Source organism: Narcine bancroftii, chromosome 2, assembly GCF_036971445.1.
Source record: "Narcine bancroftii isolate sNarBan1 chromosome 2, sNarBan1.hap1, whole genome shotgun sequence".
Lineage (NCBI taxonomy): Eukaryota > Metazoa > Chordata > Chondrichthyes > Torpediniformes > Narcinidae > Narcine > Narcine bancroftii.
The window spans coordinates 137656799-137683507 of NC_091470.1; the positions used below are offsets into that span (position 1 = coordinate 137656799).

Below are 26709 nucleotides of genomic sequence, written 5' to 3' on the forward strand. Positions count from 1 at the left end.
CTCCTGCTATCTTTTTTCCTACTGCATGTAACCTGATTTGTACCTTTGGCAGAATGTAGAAGCCTGAAGTCCAGCAGCTCTAAGTTCAAGAACAGTTTCTTTCCAACAACTATCAAGCTCTTGAACTTCCCTTTGATACCCTCATCAGAAACGACTCTGACAGCACAAAAGGACTTCTCACTCATTTGAAAAGTCACATTTTTGCCCAAGGATTACTGTGAATATTTATCTGTTGTATTTTTTTTAAATCTGGCAGTTTTAAGCCCCTTAATTTATATTCCCATATCAAATTTTCCATGGAAACAGTTAAATCTACCCACCAATGTTATAGGCAGTTTTCCATCTAGCCAGGTCCTCCTCGATCTTCCAGAGCAAAGGAAGATAATTTAATTTTATATTTTGCGTAGGTCTTTATCCACTCTTATCCCTTGATATTTAATGCCTTCCTGCGGCCATGTGAATTAGCTTTCCTGTTGATAGGGTTTATAATCTCCTTTTGACAAAGGAATAATTTTGCTTTTTCCAGATTAACCTTATACCCGGAGTCCTTCCCATATCCTCCAGTATGGCCCTCAGTCTGGCCAACAACCCCCCCCCCCCCAGGTTTCGTCAAATACACTAACACATCGTCAGCAAACAGGTTGATTTTGTGTTCCATCTGGCCCGCCTTGCACCCCTTTATGTCTAGATCCTGCCAATTTTCAGTAACTATTGATAAATATTCACAGTAATCCTTGGGCAAAAATGTGACTTTTCAAATGACCAGGAAGTCCTTTTGTGCTGTCAGAGTCATTTCTGATGAGGGTATCAAAGGGAAATTCAAGAGCTTGATAGATGTTGGAAAGAAGCTGTTCTTGAACCTAGAGGTGCTGGACATCAGGCTTCTACATTCTGCCAAAGGTGGCAGTGAGAAGTGGTTGTGACTAGGGTGCTGAGCATCCTTTATGATGTTGGCTGACTTCTTGAGGTAGAGCCTGACATTGGTGTCTACAATGAATGGGAAGTTAGAGCCCATGATGGACTTGACTTGTTTTGTACCTTCTAGACACTTGAATTGCCAAATAAGTCAGTATACTTACCACATTTCACCTGTAAAAGTTTGAAAGAGTATGCAACAAAATGCCAAATGTCCTCAGACTCCTTAGAAAGTAGAGGCGTTGATGTATCACCTTCACATTATTCTCTTTTTCAGAATGTCAAACCAATCTTGCATCTAATTTAACAACGTTTGAAGGTTCTCCAAGTAGTGTGACTGTCAAGTACCTGTTACCTAGTAATCATTCATTTCCACTATTTCCCCTCAGGCAATGGCAGAAGAAGCAGGTGAGCCTGAGAAAGCACGGCAAATCCAGGAACAGCTAAATGAACTTGAAGAACGGGCAGAGGCCCTCGACAGACTTCGCACAAAAAACATCTCTGCCATCAGGTGAGGAAAGAAGAAACTTGGTTTAAATGACAACTTTAATCATTTCATAACTTTTAAAATAAATTTTTGGAATTTATTTCCTCACATTGCATTGAAATTACTGCCAGATTGCATGCCTAAGACTCTAAGTGTAACTTAATGAATGACGTGCAGCGTTGAGATGCAATGAAAATCTTCCAAGTCGGAGGAGAATGCTTCCACTGAGTTACTGGGCTAAAATCTGGAATGGGCAAGTTGCTTTATGAGAAGGGCTTGGACAGACTAGACAAGGAGTAACAAGAGTTCATAGAAACATTTCAAGTTTGGTGCTCAAGCCTGCGATGCCATTCTGTATCGTCTTGGATTTAGTTCTCTCAATACTATATTCTTAGAAAGATTGTTCGCCATGAAACTGACTACCTGCCCCCTCAACATTATCCCTACTCCCCTCCTGAGTGATGTTTTTGATGCAGCCAGTCCTAGTATCCTCTATTATTAACAGTTCCTTAGCCACTGGGACAGTTTCAATTTGTTTCAAGTGCGCTGTGGTCTGGCCCCTCCTGAAAAAACCTACCCAAGACCCACCCCACCACACCCAAAAATTACAGACCTATTTCTAAACTTCCATTCCTGTCAAAGATCCTCGAAAGAGTTGTTCTTAGCCAATTGTTGCCCTACCTACATCAAAACAACATATCCGAAAAATTCTTATCAGGTTATAAGGCCCACCATAGCATAGCACAGAGTCGGCCTTACTAAGAGTATACAATAACCTGCTCCTTGCCACTGACTCAGGGAGCTCCGCCATTCAAATTCTCCTGGACCTTAGCACAGTGTTCGATACTGTGGATCACGCTATTTTAATTGATCGCCTAGTTCCGCCAGAATATGACGAGCTTCTATCAAATACACTTTTTAATCTGCCAGCACTCCTTAGAGTATTCCTGTGTATAGTGAAGAGATCAAAACTGCTGAAAATACCAAGTCAGGTCTAATTTTGGCAAGATATCCTTTTGCTGTTGAACCTTTCCTCACTGCTTGTTGCACTTGGATGTTTATTTTCAGTGAGAGGTATACAAGAATACTTAATCACATTACTATCTATGCATTTCATAGAACATAACTTAAGCTTAAAAGGATATAGCCAATGCTTCACTATTAGAACTAGTTGGGGTTTGTTGAAGGAGAACTGCAAGGATGGAGTGGCACAGTTAGTGTAGCAATTAGCATTACACTTTTGCAGTGCTAGCGACACAGTTTTGAATCCACTGCTGACTGTGAGGAATTTGTACATTCTGCCGATGACTAGCGTGGGTTTTATCTGGTTTGCTCCCCCTTTCCAGAAGCATACAGGGGTTGATAGGTTAATTGGTATATTTGAGTGGCACAGGCTCATGGGCCAGAAGGGCCTGTTACTCTGCTGTGTGTCTAGTTTTTTTTTAAAGATTAAAATTTACCTCACACCTATAACATTTTTTCTTGAATTCATGTCCCTTTAAAAGAATCTTAAATGTTCCTATTGTACTTGCCTCCATCACCACCTCCAGCAATGCATTCCAGACACCCACCACTTGCATAGAACATTACAGCACAGTACAAGCCTGTCCACTTTGTCATGCCGAGCTATATAAACCTACTCAACGATCTAAACCTTCCCAATATCACACCCATAACTCTCTATTTTTCTTACTCAACAAAATTGTTTGGCATTTTCCCTAAATTTTCCTCCACCCCCTTAAACAGATGTCCTTTGGTATTTGCAATTGTCAACCTGGAAAAAAGGTGCAGGCTGTCCATTCTATCCATGCCACTCATAATCTTATGCACTACTATTAAGTCATCTCCCAGCCTTGTCACTCCAATGAGAAATCCCCTAGCTTGGTCTCCAATCCTGGTAAATCCTGAATTCTCTTAAAGCATCTACGTCATTCCTGTAATGGGGGTCTTGAAATTAATGAATACTCCCAAGTGTGGTCTAACCAGAGTATTGTAGAGCTGCAAAGTTGCATCATGGCTCTTAAACTCAGTTGCCTGAGTAACAAAGGCCAGAATACCATACACTTTCTTAACCATCCCAGCAACTTCCACGGCAACCTTGAGGAATCTATGGACTTGGACCCCCAACTTTCCTCTGTTCCTCTACCTGCCATTAACCAAAGTGATCCAAATTGCATCACTTCTCACTTATCCATCTATCTGCCATCTGGATGCATCCTGTCAATATTTTGTGGTAAATTACAACCTTCTGCGCTAACCACAGCATCTCCAACCTTGGACTCATTTGCAAACTCACTTCGTCATTCAAGTGATTTATAAAAATCACTAAGAGTAGATCTCAATACAGATTCCTGCAGAACTCCACAAGACACCAACTCCAGGCAGAATATGCTCCATTTGCAGGGAAGCAAATTCAGAATCCATTCAGCCACAGTTCCATGGATCTCCTGACATTCTGAATGAGTATACCATGAGCGACCTTGTCGAACTTTACTGAAATCTATATGCACCAAGTTTACTATCTTACCTTGAATTATCTTCTTGAAAAACTCAATTAACCCTGTCCTTCAAAAAGGCATTCTAACTCTCCTTGAGAAGACAAAGCTTCTTTAAATGCTCGTAATTCCTGTCCCTAAGAGTCCTCCCCAATAGTTTGCCCACCACTGATGTAAGACTCAATAATTCCCAGAATTCTCCCTCTTACCTTCAATCCTCCAGTACTTTACCTGTGTCAGGGAGCCCACAGAGATCATCACCAATCCCCCAGCAATTTTATCCCTCGCTTTCTGCAGTAACCTGGAGTATATTTCATCTGGTCCCAGTAACTTATCTATCCAAATATTTTTCAGCACTTTCTCTTTCTTAACCTCAACATGCTCCAGCCCATTAGCCTATTCTACACTGACCTCGCATTCACCAAGGTCCCTCTCCCCAGTGAACATTAAAACTAAGTACTGGTATTCGTTGAGAAGCAGAAATAGGCTTTTCAGCCCATCAAGTCTGCCCACCATTTAATCATGAGTTGATGCATTTTTCCACTCAGTGCCACTACCCAGCCTTTTCCCTCAACCTTTGATGCCTTGCTAAACTGCCTTAAATACACCCAATGACATGACCTCCACAACCATCTGTGGCAACAAATTCCACAGATTTATCACCCTCTGGCTGAAGTAATCTTGATGCATTTCTGTTCTAACTAGGAGTCCTTCACTCCTGAAGTTGTGCTTTCTTGTCCTAGACTTTCCTACCATAGGATACAATCTTCCTGCATCTATGCTGTCCACGCCGTTCAACTTTTGAAATGTATCACTGAAATTAACCCCACCCCCCATTCTCCTAAATTCCAATGAATAAAGGGCAAAAGCTAGCAAATACTCCCCATATGATAACACTTTAATTCCCAGAATCGTCCTTGTGAGCCTCCTTTGAACTCTCTTCAACAATAGCACATCTTAAATGAGGAGCCCAAAACAGCTCAGAATACTTCAAGTGAAGTCTCACCAGTTCTTTATGAAGCCTTTACATCACATCCCTCTTCTTATATTAAGTTCTATTAATTTTTTTTAAACTTTATTTAAAATTTTATGACATGAATAAAATAAAAATTACATTTAAAGAAATATTGAAAAATAAGATAATAAAAATTAGAATACTACATCATTAAACTACACACATTAACCCCCCCAATAATTATAACACAACATTAATCATCTAATTTAAAATTAGTCCAACCCTCCCCCCAAAATAAAGAGTGAAGAATTAATTAACAATATTGTAAATAAAATAGAAAAAACCCCACTTACAAAAAAAGGATAAAACTTAACAACAAAAAAAATTACTAACAACAAAAAAAATCAATATTAAAATAATACCCTTAAACATATATTTAAATCAAACATAATACATGTATTTAACAAATGAAATCCACTTTAAAACTAAGTTCAAATATTAAAATCATATATCAACCACATATCTGTTATTCAAAAAAATCATAATTAATAATACATAAATACAGAATTTCCATTAATACCAAGTTTCCTTTATAATTCATCGAGAGAACAAAAACATCCCTTAGAAAAACAATCAGATAAACTTTTTATTCCCTTCCCCTCTCCTTATATAATATTAATTTTTTTTATACATAGTTTTTGGTGCCTAGAATGCCTTGCTGGGGTGTTGGTGGAGGGTGAAACATTAGGGACATTTAAGAGACTCTGAGACAAGCACATGGATGAGAGAAAAATAGAGGATTATGAGGTAGGAAAGGTTTAGTACTTTTTTTGGTAGCAATATATAGGTTGGCACAACATTGAGGGCTGAAGGGCCTGTAGTGTTCTATGTTCTTTATTTTATTCCTCTTGAAATGAATGCCAGGATTACATTTGCCTTCTTCACCACCATCTCAACATGCAAGTTTACCTTCAGGCTATTCTGTACAAAGACTCCCAGGTCCCTTTGCACCTGAGTATTTTCAATTTTCTTCCCATCTAAAAAATAGTCTGGCCATTTTTTTTTCTACCGAAGGGCATGACTATACACTTGTCATTTGCCACTTCTCTGCCCATTCTTCTAATCTAAGTCCTTCTACAGCCTCCATGTTTCCTCTGCACTACCTGGTCCTCCACCTTCATATCACCTGCAAACTTGGCCTCAAAACCATTCATTCCATAATCCAAATCATTAATATACAACATAAAAAGAAGAGTCCCCAACCCTGTGGAACACCACTAGCCACAGGCAGCAATCAAAATATCATTCTCTGCCTCCTGCCAATCAGCCAAACCCCTACCCATGCTTGTATGTTTCCTGTTATGTTTAAGTGTGTGGCACCTTCTCAAATGCCTTCTGAAAATCCAAATATACAACATCCGCTGCAGCTCCAATTCCAATTGGTTTGTCAAGTAAGATTTTCCCTTAAGGAAACCATGCTGGCTTTGGTCTATCTTGTCATGTGCCTCCAAGTACTCTGTAGCCTCATCCTTTACAATTGACTCCCAATATCTTCCCAACCACTGACATCGGGCGAACCGGCCTATAATTCCCTTTCTGTTGCCTCCCTCCTTTCTTGACATTTGCGATTTTCCAGTCCTCCAAGTCCACGCCAGAATCTGTTGATTATTAAAAGATCATTACCAATGCCTCCACAATCTCTACCGCTACCTCTTTCAGGACCAGATGGTGCAATCCATCTGATCCAAGGGATTTATCCATCCTTAGCCCATTCAGCTTTCTGAACACTTTCTCCCTTGAAATAGTAACTCCGTTCACTTTCCTTCCCTGATACCCTTCGACATCTGGCACACTGCTAATATCTTCCATCACACTGAAGCAAAATACACATTTAGTTCCTCTGCCATCTCCTTGTCTCCCATTATTATTTGTCCAGTGTCATTTTATAGTGATGCTATATCTACTCACCTCTCTTATTATTTGTTTACATACTCCCCTGCTTCTTCTGCCTCCAAGCACGTACATGTATAACACTGTAGAATGTTCCTTAAAGCAACTTGCTAAGCAATTCTCATGCCCCTTTCTAGTTCTCCAAAGTTCATTCTTAAGTTCCTTCCTGGCTACAAAATAATTCTCATGTGCCCTTCCTAACTTTTGTTTTCTAAACCTTGTATCTGTTTCCTTCTTCCTCCTGACTAGCTGTCCCACCTCTCTTGACAACCATGACTCCTTTACCCTCCCATTTTTTCCCTTTCTCATTGGGACAAACTTATGCAGTATTGCACGCACGTGATCCCTGTATGTCCACTACATCCTGGCAGTACGTGAAGCAGAGCACACAGGTCTTGGAATAGTGAGGGAAGTAAAATGGCTGACAACCAGGAGTTCCAGCTGGCACTTATGTTCAGGTGTTTGTTGACACTGTCACATGTCTACAGTCGTGTGTGTGTGTGTGTAATTGCTGGCAAAAACTATCCTTCGCTCCTACCGAATCTGGCCCAGAAGATGTGACAGCAACTAGCTGTGTCTTGTTATGCAAGTATCTCTATTAAAACTCAATTGTTCCTTTCTCTTAGCTACATAAACCAGAGGAACAGGGAATGGAACATTGTTGAGTCTGAGAAGGCTTTACTGGTGAGTATTATTGCTGGATAGTGTGAGATTTAATTGCTTCACTTGATACTAGGAGTGTTCAGAAAAATAGGTTGATAATGATAATTAGTTTATTGCCATGTATATGTGCACTGAAGTTCTTACTTGCTACAACTGAACAGGTATTACTTAGATTTTAAAAAAGAGATTCAAAGTCATCACTTATTTTGTTTGTTTTAAGTGAAGTCATCATCTTACTTAATTTCATTCATGGTTGTCAGACAGCTTACCAAAGGATTAGCAGAAATACCCTGATGTTAAAGCCAGTTTATCTGATAGCATTTGCTTTGTGTAAGAGGACTTTCATTGTTGTTTGGTGCTAAGATCATGCTCCATCAGTATGACGGGGATTTCTCACTCTGAACTCTTAACACAACCAGCAGATTACAGCTCTAGGGCCCGGTTTTGAATCTGGCGATATTTGCAAGGAGTTTGTACTTTCTCCACATGTGCATGAGTTTCCTCCGGATCTTCTGGTTTTCCCCCTACCCTTCAAAATATATGGGGGTTGTTGGTTATTTGGGTAGAACAAGCTTGTGGGCCAGAAGGACCTGTTTCGGTGCTTTGTCTAAATATTTTAAAAAGCAATCAAATTAAAAAAATTAAATTTAAAGAAAATTATAATGCTGGCCTCACAGCTCTGATTGCCTGGAGTGCGACTTTGTGTACTGAGTTTGGATGTCTGCAGCTCTTGTGGTAGAAGCATTGCAAGGAGTCTTTAGTAACCTCTCAGTAACTTCTTACTGTCGTCACTTGGGTGCCCAGAGTAAGAGGGTTCACTATCCACCTAAGCAAGTTGAATACGAAACTGCAACAATCAACCTTAAATGATTCCGAAATTACGAGGGTTTCCATGATCTAGATTGTCATCTAAAACGGGTGGGGAAAGCTTGTTGGTGAATGGCTTGGGGGCGGTTGGGGACTAGGGAGGTTAATAGTAACATCAAAGTCGCACTTGTTTTCAAATCTTACAAGCCCTTTGGCCCATTGAGTTGAGTCAAGCACAATTACACTCATCCCACTTTATCCTCTGCGTGTTCTCATCAACTCCTCCCCACGCAGACATATTCCACCAACCATCTACACATGAGGTATTTACAGCAGCCAGTCAGCCAAATAACCAGCCAATCCACTTGCCTTTGGGATGTGGGTGGAAACTCATGTGGCCGCAACAAGAAGGGGTAGGCTCCACACAGCAACAGGGGTCAGGATTGCATTGGGGTGTCCGGCACTGTAAAGCAGCAGCTTGACTAGTTGTGACACTGTATCACGCTTAATGCTTCAAGAAATTATTGTTTCGGTGAGGGAGATTCCAGCTAGCACTCATCCTACTTGCTTTTGGGTGCATAGAACTTGGACTCCGGCTGTGAGAGTAACTTGTGTTAATGCACTAAAGGTGGATACATTGATGGCATCAAGAGGTAATAGCTAAATATGTATCAAATTGAATTTTTGTGTTTATCAATAGCAGTTTCAAAAAAATGTTTAGCTATTGCATGGAAATCTGATTTAAATTTAGGGATGAAAAGATGGCATAATGAAATGAAAGCCTGTATTCCTTTAGAAAAAAAATTACATATAATTTGAGAGATAAATATTCTGTTTTTATTAAAGTTTGGAGCCCTTACTTGAAAGCTCTTGATATTAAAGTATGAGGTCTTGATCCACTCCAGCGGACGTCCTCACTCCTGCAGCCAAGAAGCTTTATAGTTATGACTTTAAGATTAAATAGTGATCTCCCCTCTCTTTCTTTCTTTCTTTGTAGTTGGGGCAGGGATGAGGGAGGGTAATAGTTGGGAGGTTGGGTTTTTTTTCATATATATAAAAATGATTGATCATATGATAGATGTACTTAGATGTAGTAATTATTGTTATGTTTGTATTGATTATGTTTGTATATGCTTTCACTATAATCTTCTTTGCAGGCTGAGGTCCAGAATGAGAGGACCAAGCAGATGGACCCCTTCACCAGGCGACAATGTCAACCTACCATCGTTTCCAACGTAAGAACTATAATGCCATCAGCAGTCTAAATTTATAATGATGCCATTGAGGCCTTGCAAGTCATTTAAATTCACAGCTGTCTGTTTACAGGGGGTTGTGTCCAGTATTTGCCCTGCAGGGGTTGTGTTTGTAGTGGGGAGGAGACTCTCGGGTGACTTGTAGTTATGACTCTGAGATATGGTGGGGGTTCAGTTTTTGATCTAGTTGCTGAACAGTGGTGGATATTCTTTGTTTCTGAGCAGATTGTGTTGATAAAGCTGTGTGAGTTGACACTTTTGTCCTTGCATGTTATTTCACAGTCTCGGGACCCCGCAGTACAGGCTGCAATCATTGCTCATCTGAATGCCAAGTATGGATCTGGGTCCCAGGCAGAACTGCCCCTGGAACTAAACAAACCGGTAAGTAATGGTCACGAAGAGTGCCAGACTGTCCAAGAGTGCGCCACAGACACAGTCTCCTCAGTTACCACAGATGAAAATTGTATCTCTCCCTGAATCAAAAGTTATTCTCTGTGATCAATGTTTTTCAAGCCATACAGCATGGAACTCACTCTTTGGTCTAACTCATCCATGCAACTAAGTTTGTGTTCTGTGTTAGTCCCTTTCTCTGCATTTGGTCCATAATCCCTCTACTGTATAATCTGTTCAACTGTCTTGTAAATATCAAAATTATGCTCACTTCTAGCTTCCTCTGGCAGCTCATTCCAGATATGGGCCTCAGAGTGGAAAAGTTGGCCTTGGGTTCCTCTTAAAATCTCTCCCATCTCACCTTGAACCTATGCCTTCTAGTTTTAGAATCATCTACTGTGGGGGCGGTGGGGTGGGGGGGGGCGGTGTGGGGTAAGACTGAGCATTCACTTTATCAATGACTGCCATGATTTTATAAACCTTAAATCACCCCTCAGGCTCCCACATTCGAGGTAATAAAATTGCATCCAAGTTCTGTATAACTCAAGCTCTATCATCCTGGTGAATCTCTTCTGCTCCCCCTTCTAATTAAATTATATCCTTCCTGAAGCTGAGAGACCAGAACTGTGCACAGTAATCTTTAGTGTAGTCGCACCAATGCCTTGTACAGTTGAATTATGAGGTTCCAACTTTTACACTGCCCAATGAAGGCAGCAGGCCTCATGCTTTCTTCATTACCTTGTCCTTTTGTTTTGGTGCTTCAAAGAAACAACGCATCTGTATCCCAACGTGTTTCTGTTGTACAACACTCTCCAAGGCTATACCTTTCACTGTGCAAGTTCTCCCCTGATATGATGTACCAAGTGCAACACCTTACACTTATCATAAATAAATTCCATTTGCCACTCCTCCACTGATTTAGATATTCTTCCTCACTGCTCACAACACTGCCACATTCAGCGGTGGAGGTCAGATCATTGGGAGAATTTAAACAGGAATTTAGTAAGTATCTAATTAGTAAGGGTATCAAGGGATATGGAGAAAAGGCTGGAAATTGGAACTAAATGTGAGCATAGTTCAGCTTAGTGTAGAGACATAGAACAGACTCAATGGGCTTAGTGGTCTGTTTCTGTTCCATTATCTCATGTGAACACCACCAATTTTTAAGTCATCCACAAATTTGCTCATCATGTTAATGACATTGTCATCCACATAGTTAATATAGATAGCAAACAACATTGCACCAAGTACCAAACTGTATGGTCACAGGCCTCCTATCGGAGAAGCATTTCTTCACTGGTACCTTCTAACTCCTTCCACATAATTTTGAATCCATCCAGCCATTTCCCTTTAGATCCCAAGGAATCTTTGCCTTCCAGATGAACTTGTCATTTGGAACTTGGCAAAGACTTTGCTGAAGTCCACATGGACAACATCCACCACCCTTCCTTCATCAGTCCTCTTAATCACTCTTCAAAATACTGTTATCTGATTAACAAGACATGCATAACGTCACACTGACTGCCTCCAATAATTTCATGCCAATCCAAATGGAAATGGATCCTAGCCCTCAGAATCTGCTCAAGAAATTTTACAGCCTGTTATTCCCTGGTTTGACCTTGCTTCCCTCTTTAAATAACAATATAACATTAGACATCTCATCTCAGTCTTCTGGTACTTCAAACTTGATGTAAATATCTCAGCAAAGGTGTCTGCAATTTCTCCCCGAGTTTCTCGTAATGTGTGAGGATGCACCTCATTAACACTGAGGGTTTTTCAATCTTGAAACATTCCCAAGCTGGAAATATCTCCTCCCTTGTACTTTTTGTGTACTCCAAGACATTGCAACTCATTTGCTTCACTTCTTTGGCTTCCATGATCTTCACAGTAAAGGCTGATGAGAAATGATGTTTGCAGGTGTTTCTGTTTACACTTGTAAATATTGAGAGGTCTGTGTGAGAAGCAAACATTTTGAAGTCCACAAGATCATCAAATGGTTGGAGTTCAGGGGACTTCGTCAGCACTGACTACCAGGAAGTTCTCCACTTCCACTCAGTTACCCTTTTCTCCATCATTTTCACTGGAGCTCTGAGAATCTGACACACTCTGACTTTTGAATATTACATTTAAAAATAGGAGCAGAATTAGACCATCTGGCCTGTTGAAACTGTTCCATGAGCCAATGAGCTGGCTATGGATTCCGCACCACCCACCTTCCTTTGCCCCAATAACCCTTAATTCCCCTACAATGCAAAAAAAAAAATTAAGTTATGTTTTAAATAAAATTAGTGGGGCAGCCTCTACTGCTTCTCCTTGGGCAAAGCATTTCACAGATTCGCTACTCTCCAAGAGTAGCTATTTTCCTAATCTCCGTCTGAAATCTACTCCACTGAATCTTGTGACAACATCCCCAAGTTCTAATCTCATCTACCAGCTAAAACAACTTTCCTACCTCTTATCTTTTCTATCTCTTTCATAATTGTATATGTTTCAATAAGATCCACTCTCATTCTTCTAAATTGCAGTGAGTGTAGTCCCAGATAACTATCTCTCCTCATAGATGAATCCCCTCATCTCTTGAATCAACCTGGTGAAACTCCTCTGCTCTGCTTCTAAAGCCAGTGTAACTATTCTCAAGTATGGAGACCAAACTGCACACAGTCCTCCAGGTGCAGCCTCACCAGTACCCTGTCCAATTACACCAGAACCTCCCTCCTTTTAAATTCAATTCCTCCAGCAATAAAGGACCATATCCTATTTGCCTTTTTGATTGCCTGCTGCACCTGGAATTCATGTGCAAGCACTTTCAGCTGTATCTCCACTACAGCATGCTGCAACCTTTCCCCATTTAAATAATAATCTGATCGACAACTTTTCTTTCCAAAGTGGATGACCTCACATTTACTGACATTCTATTGCATCTGCAAGACTCTTGTTCATTCACCTAACTTAGCTACTATTTCTCTGCAGACTCTGTGTCCTCTGCACAGTTTGCTTTTCCACTCAATTCAATGTCATAAGCAAACTTATAAATGCTGCATTCAGTCCCCTCTTCCAAATTCCCAGTATTGTTTCTATTAGCTGATATACGTGACTCTTTTGTCAGAATTTTCACAGAAGCTTTCCAGTGAGCCAGATGAATTTTCGAGGAAATGGTCTTGTTGAGCTTGCAATGAATGTCAGGATGAGTTTTGCTGTATTTATCTGATTTCTCCTGACATCCACAATAGAACTTGTAGGCAGTGCATTCCACATTCAAATCCTGTTTCTCCCCTTCCTTTTTGGGCCTGCTACCTTACATTACAATGTTCCTATCTCTGCCACTGCCCAGTCAGTGAAAGAGATGCACCTCTGGTCTCACCTATAACCTAGGTCTTCTAATTTTAGATTCCCTTACCTTGGGGAAAAAATACTGATTATTCATATCTATAACCTTTTCTCTTTATAAATCTCTAAGGTCACTCTGGGGAGAGAAAAAAAGCCCTATTCTCATTCTAATCATCCCTCTATTCTTCATGTAATTTAAGAAAGCCTTAATCCTACTTGCTGAGGGCTTTTTTTGCCCCATTTGAGCTCCCTTGAACTGGCTACAATATAAATCTCATGAGCCTTTCCTGACTTTTGGTTCCTTCTTCCTCTTGACTGGCTGTCCCATTTCTCTTGTCAACCTTGGCTCCTTTTTTTTTACTTTACCGTCTTTTCCCTGTCTCAGTGGGACAAACCTATCAAGCACAACTGGTCTCCAAACATCCTCCACATTTCTGCAATGCATTTCTCTGAGAACATCCGTTCCTAATTTACTCTCCCAGGTCCACGTCAAGTCTGGATCTCTAGCGGACTAAATTGCTGTAAGTAGTTTGTAACTCCATCATTATTGTAAAGTGCCACTCCCAGAAGGACTGTGAAGGTAAATTAAGTGTTGTTTTAATTTTACAATGGTTCCTGTGTTGTAACATGAAGATGTGCTTATTAGCAGGACCAGGGTAGCAGTAAAAAGGAGGACAGCAATAATAAATCCAATTCTGACCTCTCTGAAGATCTCTTCAAGGCACATGACTTTGATATCAAGATAGATCTACAAGTGCCCAATGCCGGTAAGTCCTGTGAAACTTGTGTGTAATATGGTTTGTGTCCAGTTTAAACAAATCAGTCAATGAAAATAATGGCAATCCTTCAAATGTGCGAGCAGTCACAGACTCCAAATCTTATACCTGTGCATCAGTCGCGAGGTGTCATCTTTCAAATCCATCTGAGAAAGTCCATGTATGAGTTGAAAGACACCTTTAACACTGCAGTAGTCTTTTGGAGCTGCGATATTGTTGATCCTACACTGGTCATGATAACTCTGTTCCAGCTTGATGTGAAAATATTACACAGGCCTTGTTAAAATTGAGCTGGTGAGATGTGAATGTTCCATCACTAAAGAAACAAGCAAAGGATCAGGAGTCTGCCTTGTTTTGTCAGCCCTTGAAGTCTTTGTTTTGAATGTAAAGACTGAGGCTCCACAGTTTTCTGGGCCAGAGAATTTCAGAGATTTACAACGCTTTAAATACGTGAGTGCTGCCAGATGGTGTAGATGAGATTCATTTGGGATATGACCTGGAATGGAGTGTTTCTGTCTGTCTTTCTCTGAGGATTTGACTGAGTTTTATTAATTATAAGGGCTGTCCATCGAGTAGACTTGCGGAAACCTTTCCCCTTCTCAGTGGTAGATAAAACTAGAAGATGTCCATTTTGGGTAGCACTGGAGCTATCTGCAACATGCCATCCCTTTTCCTCCTCAAACCTCTGAGGATCATTAGTCTGAAGCAGTAACTCTTTACCATTGATGCTGTCTAATCTGATGAATATTCCCAGCATGGTCTTTATTTTCTCTTGTACATTTTACACTGAGTGTGGTCTCTCCAACGCAACATGTCCACTGTTGGAATCAAATCCTCTTCCAGTTTTTCTGTAAATGCCTGTTCCACTTCAGAGTTCCCCTTTGGTGATATACAGTGCCCTCCATAATGTGTGGAATGAAGACATTTTTTTCCTTTATTTCCCCCTGTGCTCCACATTTTTAAATTTATAATCAAAAAAATTCACATGTAATTAAAGTGCACATTCCAAATTTTATTCAAGGTTATTTGTAGACATTTTGGTTTGACAGTGTAGAAATGCTGCACTTTTTCCCTCATTTCAGGGCACCATAATGTTTGGGACATTTAGCTTCACAAGTATTTGTGAGTACTCTCGTATGTTTAATTGCTTCATTGGTGCAGGTCTAAGAGGGCTAGGCTTGCTTCTAAGCTTTTGATCTCCTTTGGAACCTGTAGTTACCATTTTTCAACATGAGGACCAGAGTTGTTCAGCAGATCAGAAATACGTTTCAGGAGGCAGGTGTCAATGACCACTGTCTGCAGAAGACTTCATGGATAGAAATACAGAGGCTACACTGCAAGATGCACACCATGGCAACAGTGTTATGCTTTGGATTTGGACAGTTCCTTGTACGGCTTCACACTTTGCTCTTGCCACCTGATACAGGTTATTCTTGGTCTTACCTGTCCACAAGACCTTTTTCCAGAATTTTGCAAACTCTTTTAAATTCTTCTTGGCAAACTGTAATCTGGCAATAATTTCCGAGGTTAACTAGTGGTTTGCATCTTCCAGTATAGCTTCTGTATTTCTGTTCATGAAGTCTTCAGCAAAAATGAGTCATTGATATATCCACATCTTCCTCCTGGAGTGTTTCTGATCTGTTGGATGTGCATTTGGGGATTTTTCTTCATAATGAGAATTCTTCTCTCATCAGCAGAGAGGTCTTCCTTGGAACACCAGTCCCTTTGTGATTGTGGAGTTCACAGTACACTCTTTCTTCTTAATGTTCCAAACAGTTGATTTTGGTCATCCTAAGGGTTGTCTGAAACTGATTTATTCTTGTTTTCCAGCTTCACAATGGTTTCTTTGATTTTCTTGGCACATCTCTGGTCCTCATGTTGAAAAATGGCAACTACATACTCCAAAGGTGATCAAAAGCTTGGAGGCAACCCCAGCTCCCTTGTACCTGCACCAATGAAGCAATTAAACATAACTGAGTACTCACAAACATCTGTGAAATCAAATATCCCAAGCATTGTGGTGCCCTCAAATGAGGGGACTATGTGCTGTCATTTCTACATGTTCAAACCAAAATGTCTACAAATGTCCTTGCATAAAATCTGGAATGTGCTGTAATTGCATGTGAATTGTTTGATTATAGATTTTAAACTCAAACACGGGCAAATAAAAGAAAAAAGTGTCTTTGTCCCAAAAATGGTGGAATGCACTGTATGTGAATCTTTTTCCCAATGAATAGAGGGAGAAGATTGTGTGGCTGGTGTAGGAAGAATGTTTTAACATGCTGGCTGCTTTTCTGAGACAGTAGGAAGTATCGATGGAGTCAGTGAGGGGGTGGGGGGAAAGGGGTCTGAGCTGCATTCACAACTTTCTGCAAGTTTTTGAGGTCTTGGACAGAGCAGTTCCAGCATTAGTGTTGAATCACTTTGAGCTTTTCTTTCTTTTCTCAGTTCTAGGAGTGTCATTCACCCTAAACATGAACTCTGCACAGATGATGACTACAGTAAAACCGACTGTGTCTGGCATCTATGGGGATTGGCAGATGCCGGCTAAGTGAATTTCCTGGTTGCTTGAGATTGGGTAGTGCAAATATTGGCAAACTAACCACTGGCGGGGGGGTGCCAATTTTAAACTTTTGTGTTTTTTGGCCTAGAATCCAAGTCGTTGTCAGTGAGTTCGAAAACTCCATCTGTCAAAGACGGAACCCCAAGGCGATCACTGAACCTGGAGGACTACAAGAAGCGCCGGGGGCTGATCTGAAGGGCACCACACTATTGCTGCATTTCTTTGCATGTGTCTCACTGGCAGCGGATGAGCGCAGCAAGCGGACATTGAAGGACTGAGTCCGGCCGGCCATCTTTGTTCAGGCAGGATGGCTGTTGTATAATAAAAACAAGGCCTGATGATTTTTTTTTCCTGTAGTAAAAATAACTTGAGTGCTGCTTTCTGTCATTCTTTAGTGCTTGGCTGCAACTGCTCCCATTCGGTAAGCCTGCAGTCTTTTTTAATCTTCACTGGATTGAGACACGTTCATTTGAGGGGACAGTTTGACTTGTGCATTCAGTGAGCTCGCTTTAATATGGGCTCTTCCATGAGGATGTCTTGTACACAGGAAACTTCTTTTCTACAGCTGTGTTTTGTATATGTCCACGGTAGTTTAAATGGATAGCAGAAGCAAACATCTGGTGGACAGCTCTACATGAACAAAATTCAGGCTGACCTCCTGCCTGTTCTGGCTGATAGGGGTCTTTTTTTTGGCTGGTGAGTAATTTGCTTTCCTCCTCGGCTCTGGGTCAGATTCCCTGTCTCCTTGGGAAGCATTCAATCCTGAAGTAGCCAAGAATCTCTTCACTTAGTAAGCGAGGTTGTGAGCTGAAGGTCCGAGCAGCAGTCATTGGGATAGTGTCTGGCAGGTGGAGAGGACTGGGTTAAATACATTGGACATTTTAGTGGCTACTTCTCATTGGAGTTGACTGCCCTGTGTCTCTCAAATTTATCAGCCAACAGTGCAGTTTTTACATGATCCACACAGTAATAAGCCAGTCAGTGCATTTTGTTTGCACCAGAGCTCCAGAATGAGCTTTAAAATGTTCACAGGGCTGTCTAATTGCTGAATACTCTGTACATATCTCTTTTTGTGTAATTCAAAGCATTGACCCCTACTCCTGAGACTGGCTACTTAAACCACAAAGGAGTTTCATTCACTTCCGGCCTCTTTTTCAAGAAAACCAAAAGCAGGATTTTGTAAAACTTCTCAACATCTGAAAGAGAAATCCAGGAGCATTTCCAAATGGGGTCAGCATGGTTATGTCCTGCCTGAATCATTATTGCCTTTTCTCCAAATTATCCCCTCTTTCCATCAGTATTTCTGTGTTTAATTCTGCGGCAATTTTGTGTTTGAGCCCCCCCCCCAACAGATTGGAGCTACATTGTGCCATGTTTGCCCAGCCCAAGTACTGGTCCAATGGTTGATGTAATGGTTGGGGAGTGAATGAAGACTGTGGTAGGCTTGGGCATTCCTGGATCAAACCGGAAGTAACCAACTTTGGACTACGTCAATTTTAGTAGAATGTGAAGCGTGATCGCTTCAATGGTTGCAGGGCAATTATATTGTAAATGTGCTCCATCAATTTAACAAATGGCAAGAGTTGAAATTGAAAACAGCATACTCTTGTAGTACTGTATTCCTGCCACTACATGGTAGTGTTGTAATAAAGTGCTCATCCACCATCTGACTGGTCATTTTAAATCCAGTTTTAGTTTAATAGAGAAATAAAAACTATAGATGCTGGAATTTTAATCAAACAATTATATGCTGGACGAGCGTTCCCCTTCTTTCTTTACCCCTTGAGTTCTTCCATTTTCTCATTGTTTCTACTTCAATGTTCAATCACTATGATGTCTTTAAATGTCAGTTTCCAAAATGGACTTCAAGATGATTTTTTAAATATTTCAGTTATATTCTGGGAAGTGGAGGTATTTTTTTCAGCCATGGCCGATGATCATTCTGCAGCCATGGACCACTTTTTTTTGTTGTGTTTCAATAGATTGCTTAATCACTTCAGGGGATGGTTGACTCACTGTGTGGAATGGAATCATAAAGACCAGACCAGTTAATGGCAAATAATTTCCTGAAGTTTTTAAGCAATCTTACAGTTTAATGTCTTACATGAAAATTAAACATTTTCTCTGCACCTGCCCAATTAAATTTAACATTAAACAACTTCTAAAGTTGTCTTTCAGTCAGTATGTTAAACCAATTATTTGCAACCAAGCTTCACCACAGACAGCAAGTTCAAATTTAAATTTTAGACATACAGCATGGTAACAGGCCATTTTGGCCCACGAGCCCATGCCATCCAATTAACCTACAACCCCTGATATGTTCTGAACAGAGCCCCTGGGGAGACTGTACAAATTCTTCACAAACAGCACAGGATTCAAACCCCGGTCCCCATCGCTTGCCACTGTAAAGGCATTGCGCTAACTGCTATGCCAACACACCCCCAAATTTCAAATAGCATGGAAAAAAAATCCCAATCATGAGAGCCAAGGTATTGGAGAAATATACAGGATTAAAGGCATACAGGTCGCCAAGATCCCATGGCAAGGGGTTGAAAGAAATTGACCCAACCACACACCAATTAGTTGAACATCTATTTTATTATATATAAAATATGCTATTTAATTTTCAGTTGTATAGCATGATAACAGGCCCTTTTGACCCACGAGCCCATGGCCACCAAATAAATTTTATGTACTTTTTTGTATGTAAATTTCAATAATCAAACTAGGTCAACATGGTTTTACAACAATAAATTAACACAAAAGGTATGTCTAATATGTAGTAAAAAAGCACATTGCACTTGAACAAAAGGCTTGACATTCAAAATTAGGGATTTTTACAATAGGTGGAGCCACTCCAACACTGTACTCAGGAGTATCCTTCCCCTGTTCAAAAGTGAATCAATCTTTAATAAGCCAGTCCCTACTTCTTCACTGGACAGAGAATTCCACAGAACCACCACTCGCTGGATCTTGGACTTCAGGATGGGGAAATCAGGAGAACACAAACTAGTCCTCATTGAGAGGTGAGCAGTGGAAAGGGTTAAGAACTTTAAATCCCTGGATGTCAACATCTCTGAAGATCTATCTTGGGGCCCTATGTCGATATAATTACGAAGAAGGTTCGCCAGCAGATATACTTCATGAGGAGTTTTAAGAGATTTGATATGTCACCAAAGACTTGCAAATTTCTACAGGTGTACTGTGGAGAGTATTCGACTGGTTGCATCACGATCTGGTATGGAGGTGCCCATTGCACAGAACAGGAAAAGACTACAGAGAATTGTGAATTCACCCAGCGCCATCATGGGTACCAGTCTTCTCTCAATTAAGGATATCTACAAGAGGCGGTGTCTCAAGAAAGCAGCCTGTATCCTCAAGGACCCTCACCATCCAGGCCATATTCTCTTCTCACTCCTACCATTAGGATGGAAGTTACAGGAGGTTGAAGACGAACACCCAATGGAACAGAAACAGCGTCTTCCCCTCTGACATCAGTTTTCTGAATGGACAATAAATCTCAGACATTATCTCACTTTCTCTTTTGCACTTCTTTAAAAGATGTAATTTGGAGAAAATGTAATGTCACAAAAATAATGACTTTCATGACATGTTCATGACAATAAATTCTGATTGCGGGAGAAACAGTTCCTCTTTATCTCTCAAATTTCACCTGAAGCTTGAAGTTTGCCTTGGTTCTAGTATCACAGAAGGAAATAAGAAATAGCACGAATAGCCATCTATATTGTATATAATTTTTTTGGACAATGCAATTGATGGCTTTGTGGCTGAATTTACAGATGGTGCCAAAATAGGTGGTAGAGGTAGTGGTGCTAAGGCCACGGAAAGGATGCAGAGAGACTTGAATAGGTTAGGAGAATGAGGAAAGAGATGGCAGATGTAATACAATGTTAGGAAGTGTACAGTCTTAGACTGGGTCAAGAAATAGTGGGTAGATTATTATTTAAAAGGGGGAGAAAATTCAAAATTTGGAGGTGCAAAGAGATTTGGGAGTTGTGGGTCAGCAGGGAAGGAAGTGAATGCAATGTTGGCATTCATTTCTACAGGAATAGCATTCAAGAGCAAGAATGCTTTGATGAGACTCAAAAGAGTGCTGGTGAGGCCTCATTTGGAGTACTGTGTATAGTTTGGGAACCTTATTTGAGAAAGGGTTCACAGAAGATTTACTAGAATGGTACCAGGAATGAAAGGGATAGCCTATGAGGAATGCTTGTCCACTCTTGGGCTGCACTGGTTGGAGTATAGAAGGATGAGGGGGTACCTGAGACATTTTGAATGTTGAAAGGCTTGAGAAGAGTAATTGTGATAAAGTTGTTTCTCAAGGTAGGGGAGTTTAGGACAAACAGGCACAATTTCAGGATAAAAGCGTCAATTTCAAACAGAAACGTCTTCAGCCAGAGGGTCTCGAGTCTGGAACTTGTTGCCTTAGGCGGCAGTGGAAGAGAAATTGACAGGTATTCGACTCGTCACGGCATCCAGGGTTATGGGCAGAAGGCCGGGGAGCGAGGCTGAGTGAGAAGGATCAGCTCATAATTAGATGGCAGAGCAGACCCGACGGGCCGATTGCTCTTGTGTCTTGGGCTCTGGGCCGTCGAGCCCGCTTGACCATTTAATAGCTTTTTGGGGGGACATTTGTAACCATGTTTCTTTGCTCCAGCAGACAGTGGGGACGAAGGAGTCGGCCAGGTTCTTGGAGCTGTCTGCAAACCCAGTTCTGTTCCGCTGCACGCCCCCGACCCCAGGAGCTGCGGGCTTCAGCAGTCAATCCCAGCCGTGGAGAGGCACCGTGGCTCGTCCCTGAAGGGCCGAGGTCAACCGCAAACGCAGTTGGAGCTTCGCCCTGCGAAGTCAAGCAAGGCAGGTGAGCGGCAAGCCTCCCCGGAGTGGTGGCGAGCCCCGCGGGCGGTGTCTGCGCAGGGGGAGGTCGGGGCTTCCGGGTGGGGCGGGGTTTCTGGCGGTCGCGTCCCGGTTGCCCGGGGAGACGCGGCCTGTTGGCGGATTCCGCCGCCGAGCTCGCTCGGGTGGTGAGAGAGGCTGCAGGACTGAGGGTGAGCATGGAGGGGAGGGAGGAGAGGCCAGGAGAAAATGGGGGATAGGTCAATTCAGGGACTGAGGGAATAATAGGAGAATGCATTTTTATGCATATAAAAATAATATCAAAGTTCTTACAGGACACGAGCTACAGTAGTAGAACTTAGGATGGAAAACAAGTTCGAATCCTAAATTGGACACAAATGGGTGGGCAGGACACAAATGTTAGAGAGTTACAGCAAGGTGTGACAAGGAGGGTCCAAGTCGAGCATGTCGCCAGTGGGTACAGGGCAGGAATGGCGAGCAATTTGGTTAACAAGCAACATAGAGGCACAGATCCAGGTAGAGGGGTTCAAGGGAATCCCATATAACCTTCAGCCAGAGGTTTTCAAACTATCCCCCCCCCCCCCCCCAAACTCGCATCCCACCCTATGTCATCGGTGCTCTGTGATCAGTGAGGGATTGCTTGAGATGGGATCTGGGTGGGAAGGGAAGGTTGAGAATCACTGCTGTAGACTCAATTGTTACTGAAATATTTTGCTTGAGAAAAATTGGCCCATTTCCTTTGGAGTTCTGAAACCGTGCACATAACGTGTTAACGAGGTACGATTAAAGCAGTGGTTTTCAAACTTTTTTTTTTCACTCACCTTAAGCAAACCCTTACTAATCACAGAACACCAATGGCATAGGGATTACTTAAAGTGGGAAGAAAAAGGCTGAGAACCACTGCAGGTGCTCTGTGATTCATGGGGCATTACTTCAGGTGGTGTGTGAGTGGTAAGAAAAAGTTTGGAAACCACTGTTTTAATCGTACCTCATTGACTCATTATGTGCACGGTTTCATAATTCCAAAGGAAATGGGCCAATGACCATTTTTCTCAAGCAAAATATTTCAGTAACGATTGGGTCTACACCAGTGGTTCTCAACCTTCTTCCCCACTCATATACCACTTTAAGTAATCCCATACCAATCACAGAGTAATTATTGCATAGGGATTGCTTAAGGTGGAATGTGAACCGAGGGGGCAGTTTGAAAACTACTGATCTACACAAGAAGTGTTGGAGGAGAGGGAAATTAAGAGGGCGAAAAGGGGTTTTGAAATGGCTTTGGCAGGGAGTGTAAGGGAGAATCCAAAAAGATTTTATAATTAGATTAAGAATAAAAGGGTCACAACTGAAAGAATAGGTCCCCTTAGGGATCAGGATAGGCATCTACGTATAGAGCCAGAAGAGAGAGGGGAGACCTGAAATGCATTTTTTTTAAAAATTGTGATGCATCATGGTTCTAGGCCCTTCTAGCCCACGAGCCCGCGCCGCCCAATTTGATTATTTGTGAATGTGTTTACTGCGGAATGAGATAAGCAAGAGTGGGAGATGAGGGAGGTAACTAAAGATAGTCCAGGGTACAAATACATCAGTAGTGAAGAGGTGTTTGCTCATATCAAAGAGGATAAATCTCCTGGTCCAGACCAGTACATCTGACAACATTGTGGGAAGGCAGGAAGGAAATTGTGGGGGCCTTGACAGATATTTTTAACTTAAGGCTGAGTTCAGAAGACGTTCTGGAGGATGGCATTATTTAAAGAGCTAAAAGGATCATCTGGTTGGCTACAGACCTGTTAGTCTGACCTCAGTGGTAGGGAAAATGCTGGAGAAGATTCTGAGACATGATATCTATCATAACACAGTATAGGCACTTCAACCCTCGATGTTGTGCTGACCCATATATTCCCTAAAAAAAATAGTAAATGTAGACCTATTAAGTCTCCTTTCTTCCTTTTATTCTCCAAAGAAGAAAATTCCAGCTCTGCTAACCTTGCCTCATAAGACTTACTTTCCAATTGAGGTAACATCCTGGTAAATCTCCTCTGCACCCTTTTCCACATCCTTCTTGTAATGAGGTGATCAGAACTAAACATAATACTCTAAGAGTGCTACAGTAGCTTTTAAGGCTGCAACATGACAAGCTGGCAGGCTAGTTGAAAACCTCATTTTGAAGATGGGGTTGTGAGTTCTGAGTTCAGCCTGTGGAAAACCGTTGTAGTCCTTACAGGAGGAAATGGCTGGCTGGAGTGTTTCTCCTGAAATAAGGGAAACAAGAGGAAGTCTGTGGTGGCCTGGAATAAGAGGTTATCATTTGGAAAACCCACAATGGAACAAGTTTCTTGGGAAAAACACTGAAGTGGCTGATGGGAGAAAATCAGTTTGTATGTGTCCGACGAGCAACAAATATCTCTCTGAAACCAGCAAGAACCTTCCTGAGTGGTAACCATTTACTTTTAAGGACCAGAGCCTGGTGAAAATTCATAAATATTAAATTCTACGCACAGTATAAGAATTGCCTGATACCAGTGAACTTTGAGAAATGAGTAGTGAATGACTGGCCTATTAAAGCAAAGAACTTTCTTGAACATATATGCATTACATACACGTGCGATTAGAAGGGGCTTGTTAGGTTAAATAAGTCAATAGCAATAAGTTAAAGTGTGATTCTGTTTTCATGTTTAAAGAAAATTAAAAGCAACTTTTGTTTAAGTAACAATTTGTCTTGGTGAATTTCTATTGCTGCTTGGTTTTGGGGTCCTCTGGGCTCATAACACTAGACATCCTCTTGTTTCTAATATAAGTATAAAGGGGTTTTCCAAAATCCTGCTTGCCACCTCATGGTCCTGTTTGCCAGTTGTGGACACCTTCTTCAGACAGAAGGTGTTTGGGGTATGGAACAAGCTGCCACAGGAAGTAGCAGAAGTGGGGACAATTGGAACATTTAGATGGGTTTATGGATGGAGAAGGTTTAGACTAGTGATTCCCAAAATGGGCACTGCCACCCCCTGTGGGCAGTGGAAAGATCCAAGAGGGCAGTGAGGGAAAAGGGGGGCAGTCAGAACCTTCAGTCTTGATATTATTCAGTCTGCTTCAATGTTTAATGAAGAAGCCAGTGCAGTAATTTTCTGGCCAGACTCGGGGTGGCTGTAGTGAGCAACATAAACAGCAACAAGGTGTTTTTGCGAGAGCTGGTCTCGGTGGATGCCGTGTTGTAGTGGCATTACTAACCCCTTTCAGCACCGCCACCACCACCTCACCCCACCCCCCCCCCCTCCACGTGCCACCAAATCCCTCTCAGCACCATCACTGGTTTAGAGGGATATGGGGTACCTCAGGTTGGAGCCTTGGTTGAGTTGTTTCTGTGCTACACAGCTCTTATTGACTCTCAGACTTGATGAAAACTGGTATTGTAATTCACTTCCAATGCTGCAACTTACATCTGTTGTTGTTTCTTCTATAGTGTACACAATGATGAGCAGTTACCAGAACTCTCGTTGCTCTACAACAGATGAGGCTGCCACAAGTCTCCTGAAGCTCCCGGCAGTCGAGGCCACAGATCCCAGCCAAAATAGGCAGATCATCCTCCCTCCGATAGATGTTGCTCTTCCACGCCGCAATCATAGACAACTGCTGCATGACAAGTATGTTAGAAGTGTGGCTCAAAACTTGAGCTTCTCCAAAGATGTTGTTAATTCTATGGCATTTTATGGGATCCCACTCAAAACGAGAGGAGATAGCAATAACTTTGATTTATTTAAAGTCATCACCCCGCCAGAGCCCAACCATCTTATGCCAGTGGAACGAAGGTCTCACCGCTGTAAGCTTGCCAGGCGTAAATCCAAGCAGGATGCAGTGAGTCCACTGAAGGGACGGATAACGCGCGATTCTGCTGAGAATGGGAATCTTCTAGATCAGCACAAGGGTGTCCTCAACTATGTTTGTCCCTCTGGAAATGAACTGGAGTCCTGCCATCTCAGCACTGCTTGGGCTAAGGTCAACAAAGGAAAATGGTCCACACATGAAGGCAGCAGAGAATCCTCTTGGTTTCCAACAGCACCTCCAATGATTGGGTGAGTACATGGTGACGAAGTTGAGCAAGAGGACAGCACAGTGGCTGGTGAAGAAATTGCCGAAAGGTGCATCTCGTGTCAGGTTGCAGGCACTTCTGAAGGGCCACTATGGCTCTGCCAATGCTCATGCCCTCATAAAAGATGGCTCCATGACAATGAGTGACTTCAGTCTCCATGACCAAATAAAACCACATGAGCCCCATGAAATTGAGGTGAGAAAGGTGACCAGGACCCCATTGGCCACTTACTATAGGTATGAATGTCAGCCAATGTGTTGGAAGTGTATATCGGAGCAGCTAAATGTGGTCTACTCAGTGTGCTAATATGGCATGGTGATGAAATTGAAAGTCATTGAAAGAGAAAGACAAAAATACAAGAGAGTAAACTGCCTTTAAACATTAAAAAAATGGACTGAAAAGTTTATAAAAGAGGGCAAAAGGTTTATAAAAGAGAGCAAATATAGGACCCTTTCAGACAGATGGGCAGATTTATAAACAGAAATCGGGAAATGGCAAAGAAATTAAACAATTATTTTCAGTATATTGCAGGACCAGGTCTAAGAACAATAAGGAATTGAAAGCAATTATTTTTTAGAGTCCTAGAACCATACAGCACAAAACCAAGGTCAGGTGGACGAAGATGTCACACAGTGTGATAAGAGACCAAGGTTGCCAGTACTGGAAACTGATAAGTAGAGGAGGTGAGATTGGTGGTGTAAAGAGAGAGACTAGATGGGACCAAAGGAGTGGGGGGAGAGAGCTGAAGAATCCAGACAAGAAGGGATGGAACCAGAGGAAGGCGATGAGAGTGGTGGAGGGGCTTGGTGGGTAAGGGTACAAAACGGCCATGCTACCCAAATAACCTACAAACACCCCCCCCCCCGTACGTTTTGATAAGTGGGAGGAAACTGGAGCCCCCAGGAAAAACCCACGCAGACATGGGAAGAGTGTACAGACTCCTTCCAGAGAGTGCGGGATTTTAACACAGGTCCTGATCGCTGGTGTTACGCTAACAGTGCTGTCCACAAGAGTAGCATAAAAGTGGCAGAGAGGATCACTGGAGTTTCGTTCCCCACCCCCCGCCCCTCCCCCCACCCATTGGCATCATCTACCGGGATCGTTTTCTGAAGAGGTGCACAAAATCATTGAGGTGCCCACAGTTAGTGGATTGAGTCGTAGCT

At 41.9% G+C, this 26709-nt stretch overlaps 2 protein-coding genes across 4 annotated transcripts in view; both read left to right on the top strand.

Moving 5' to 3' along the window:
• The window catches only part of rtf1 (RTF1 homolog, Paf1/RNA polymerase II complex component), a 129991-nt gene extending 111743 nt beyond the window's left edge, over positions 1-18248 (top strand). For 2 of the 3 annotated variants that reach the window (XM_069918129.1, XM_069918127.1), the window contains exons 13-18: positions 1305-1426; positions 7429-7486; positions 9430-9507; positions 9808-9906; positions 13889-14009; positions 16670-18248. In XM_069918129.1, the coding sequence (XP_069774230.1) occupies positions 1305-1426; positions 7429-7486; positions 9430-9507; positions 9808-9906; positions 13889-14009; positions 16670-16776 (585 nt within the window). In that variant the 3' untranslated portion in view covers positions 16777-18248. The remainder of the gene's footprint in view (positions 1-1304; positions 1427-7428; positions 7487-9429; positions 9508-9807; positions 9907-13888; positions 14010-16669) is intronic. The other variant, XM_069918128.1, reaches the window with a different exon arrangement.
• A 1573-nt stretch (positions 18249-19821) lies between these two features.
• The window catches only part of heatr4 (HEAT repeat containing 4), a 96267-nt gene continuing 89379 nt past the window's right edge, over positions 19822-26709 (top strand). Inside the window, exons 1-4 of the mRNA XM_069915539.1 lie at positions 19822-19891; positions 21260-21470; positions 21520-21650; positions 24920-25529. Of these exons, the coding sequence (XP_069771640.1) occupies positions 19822-19891; positions 21260-21470; positions 21520-21650; positions 24920-25529 (1022 nt within the window). The remainder of the gene's footprint in view (positions 19892-21259; positions 21471-21519; positions 21651-24919; positions 25530-26709) is intronic.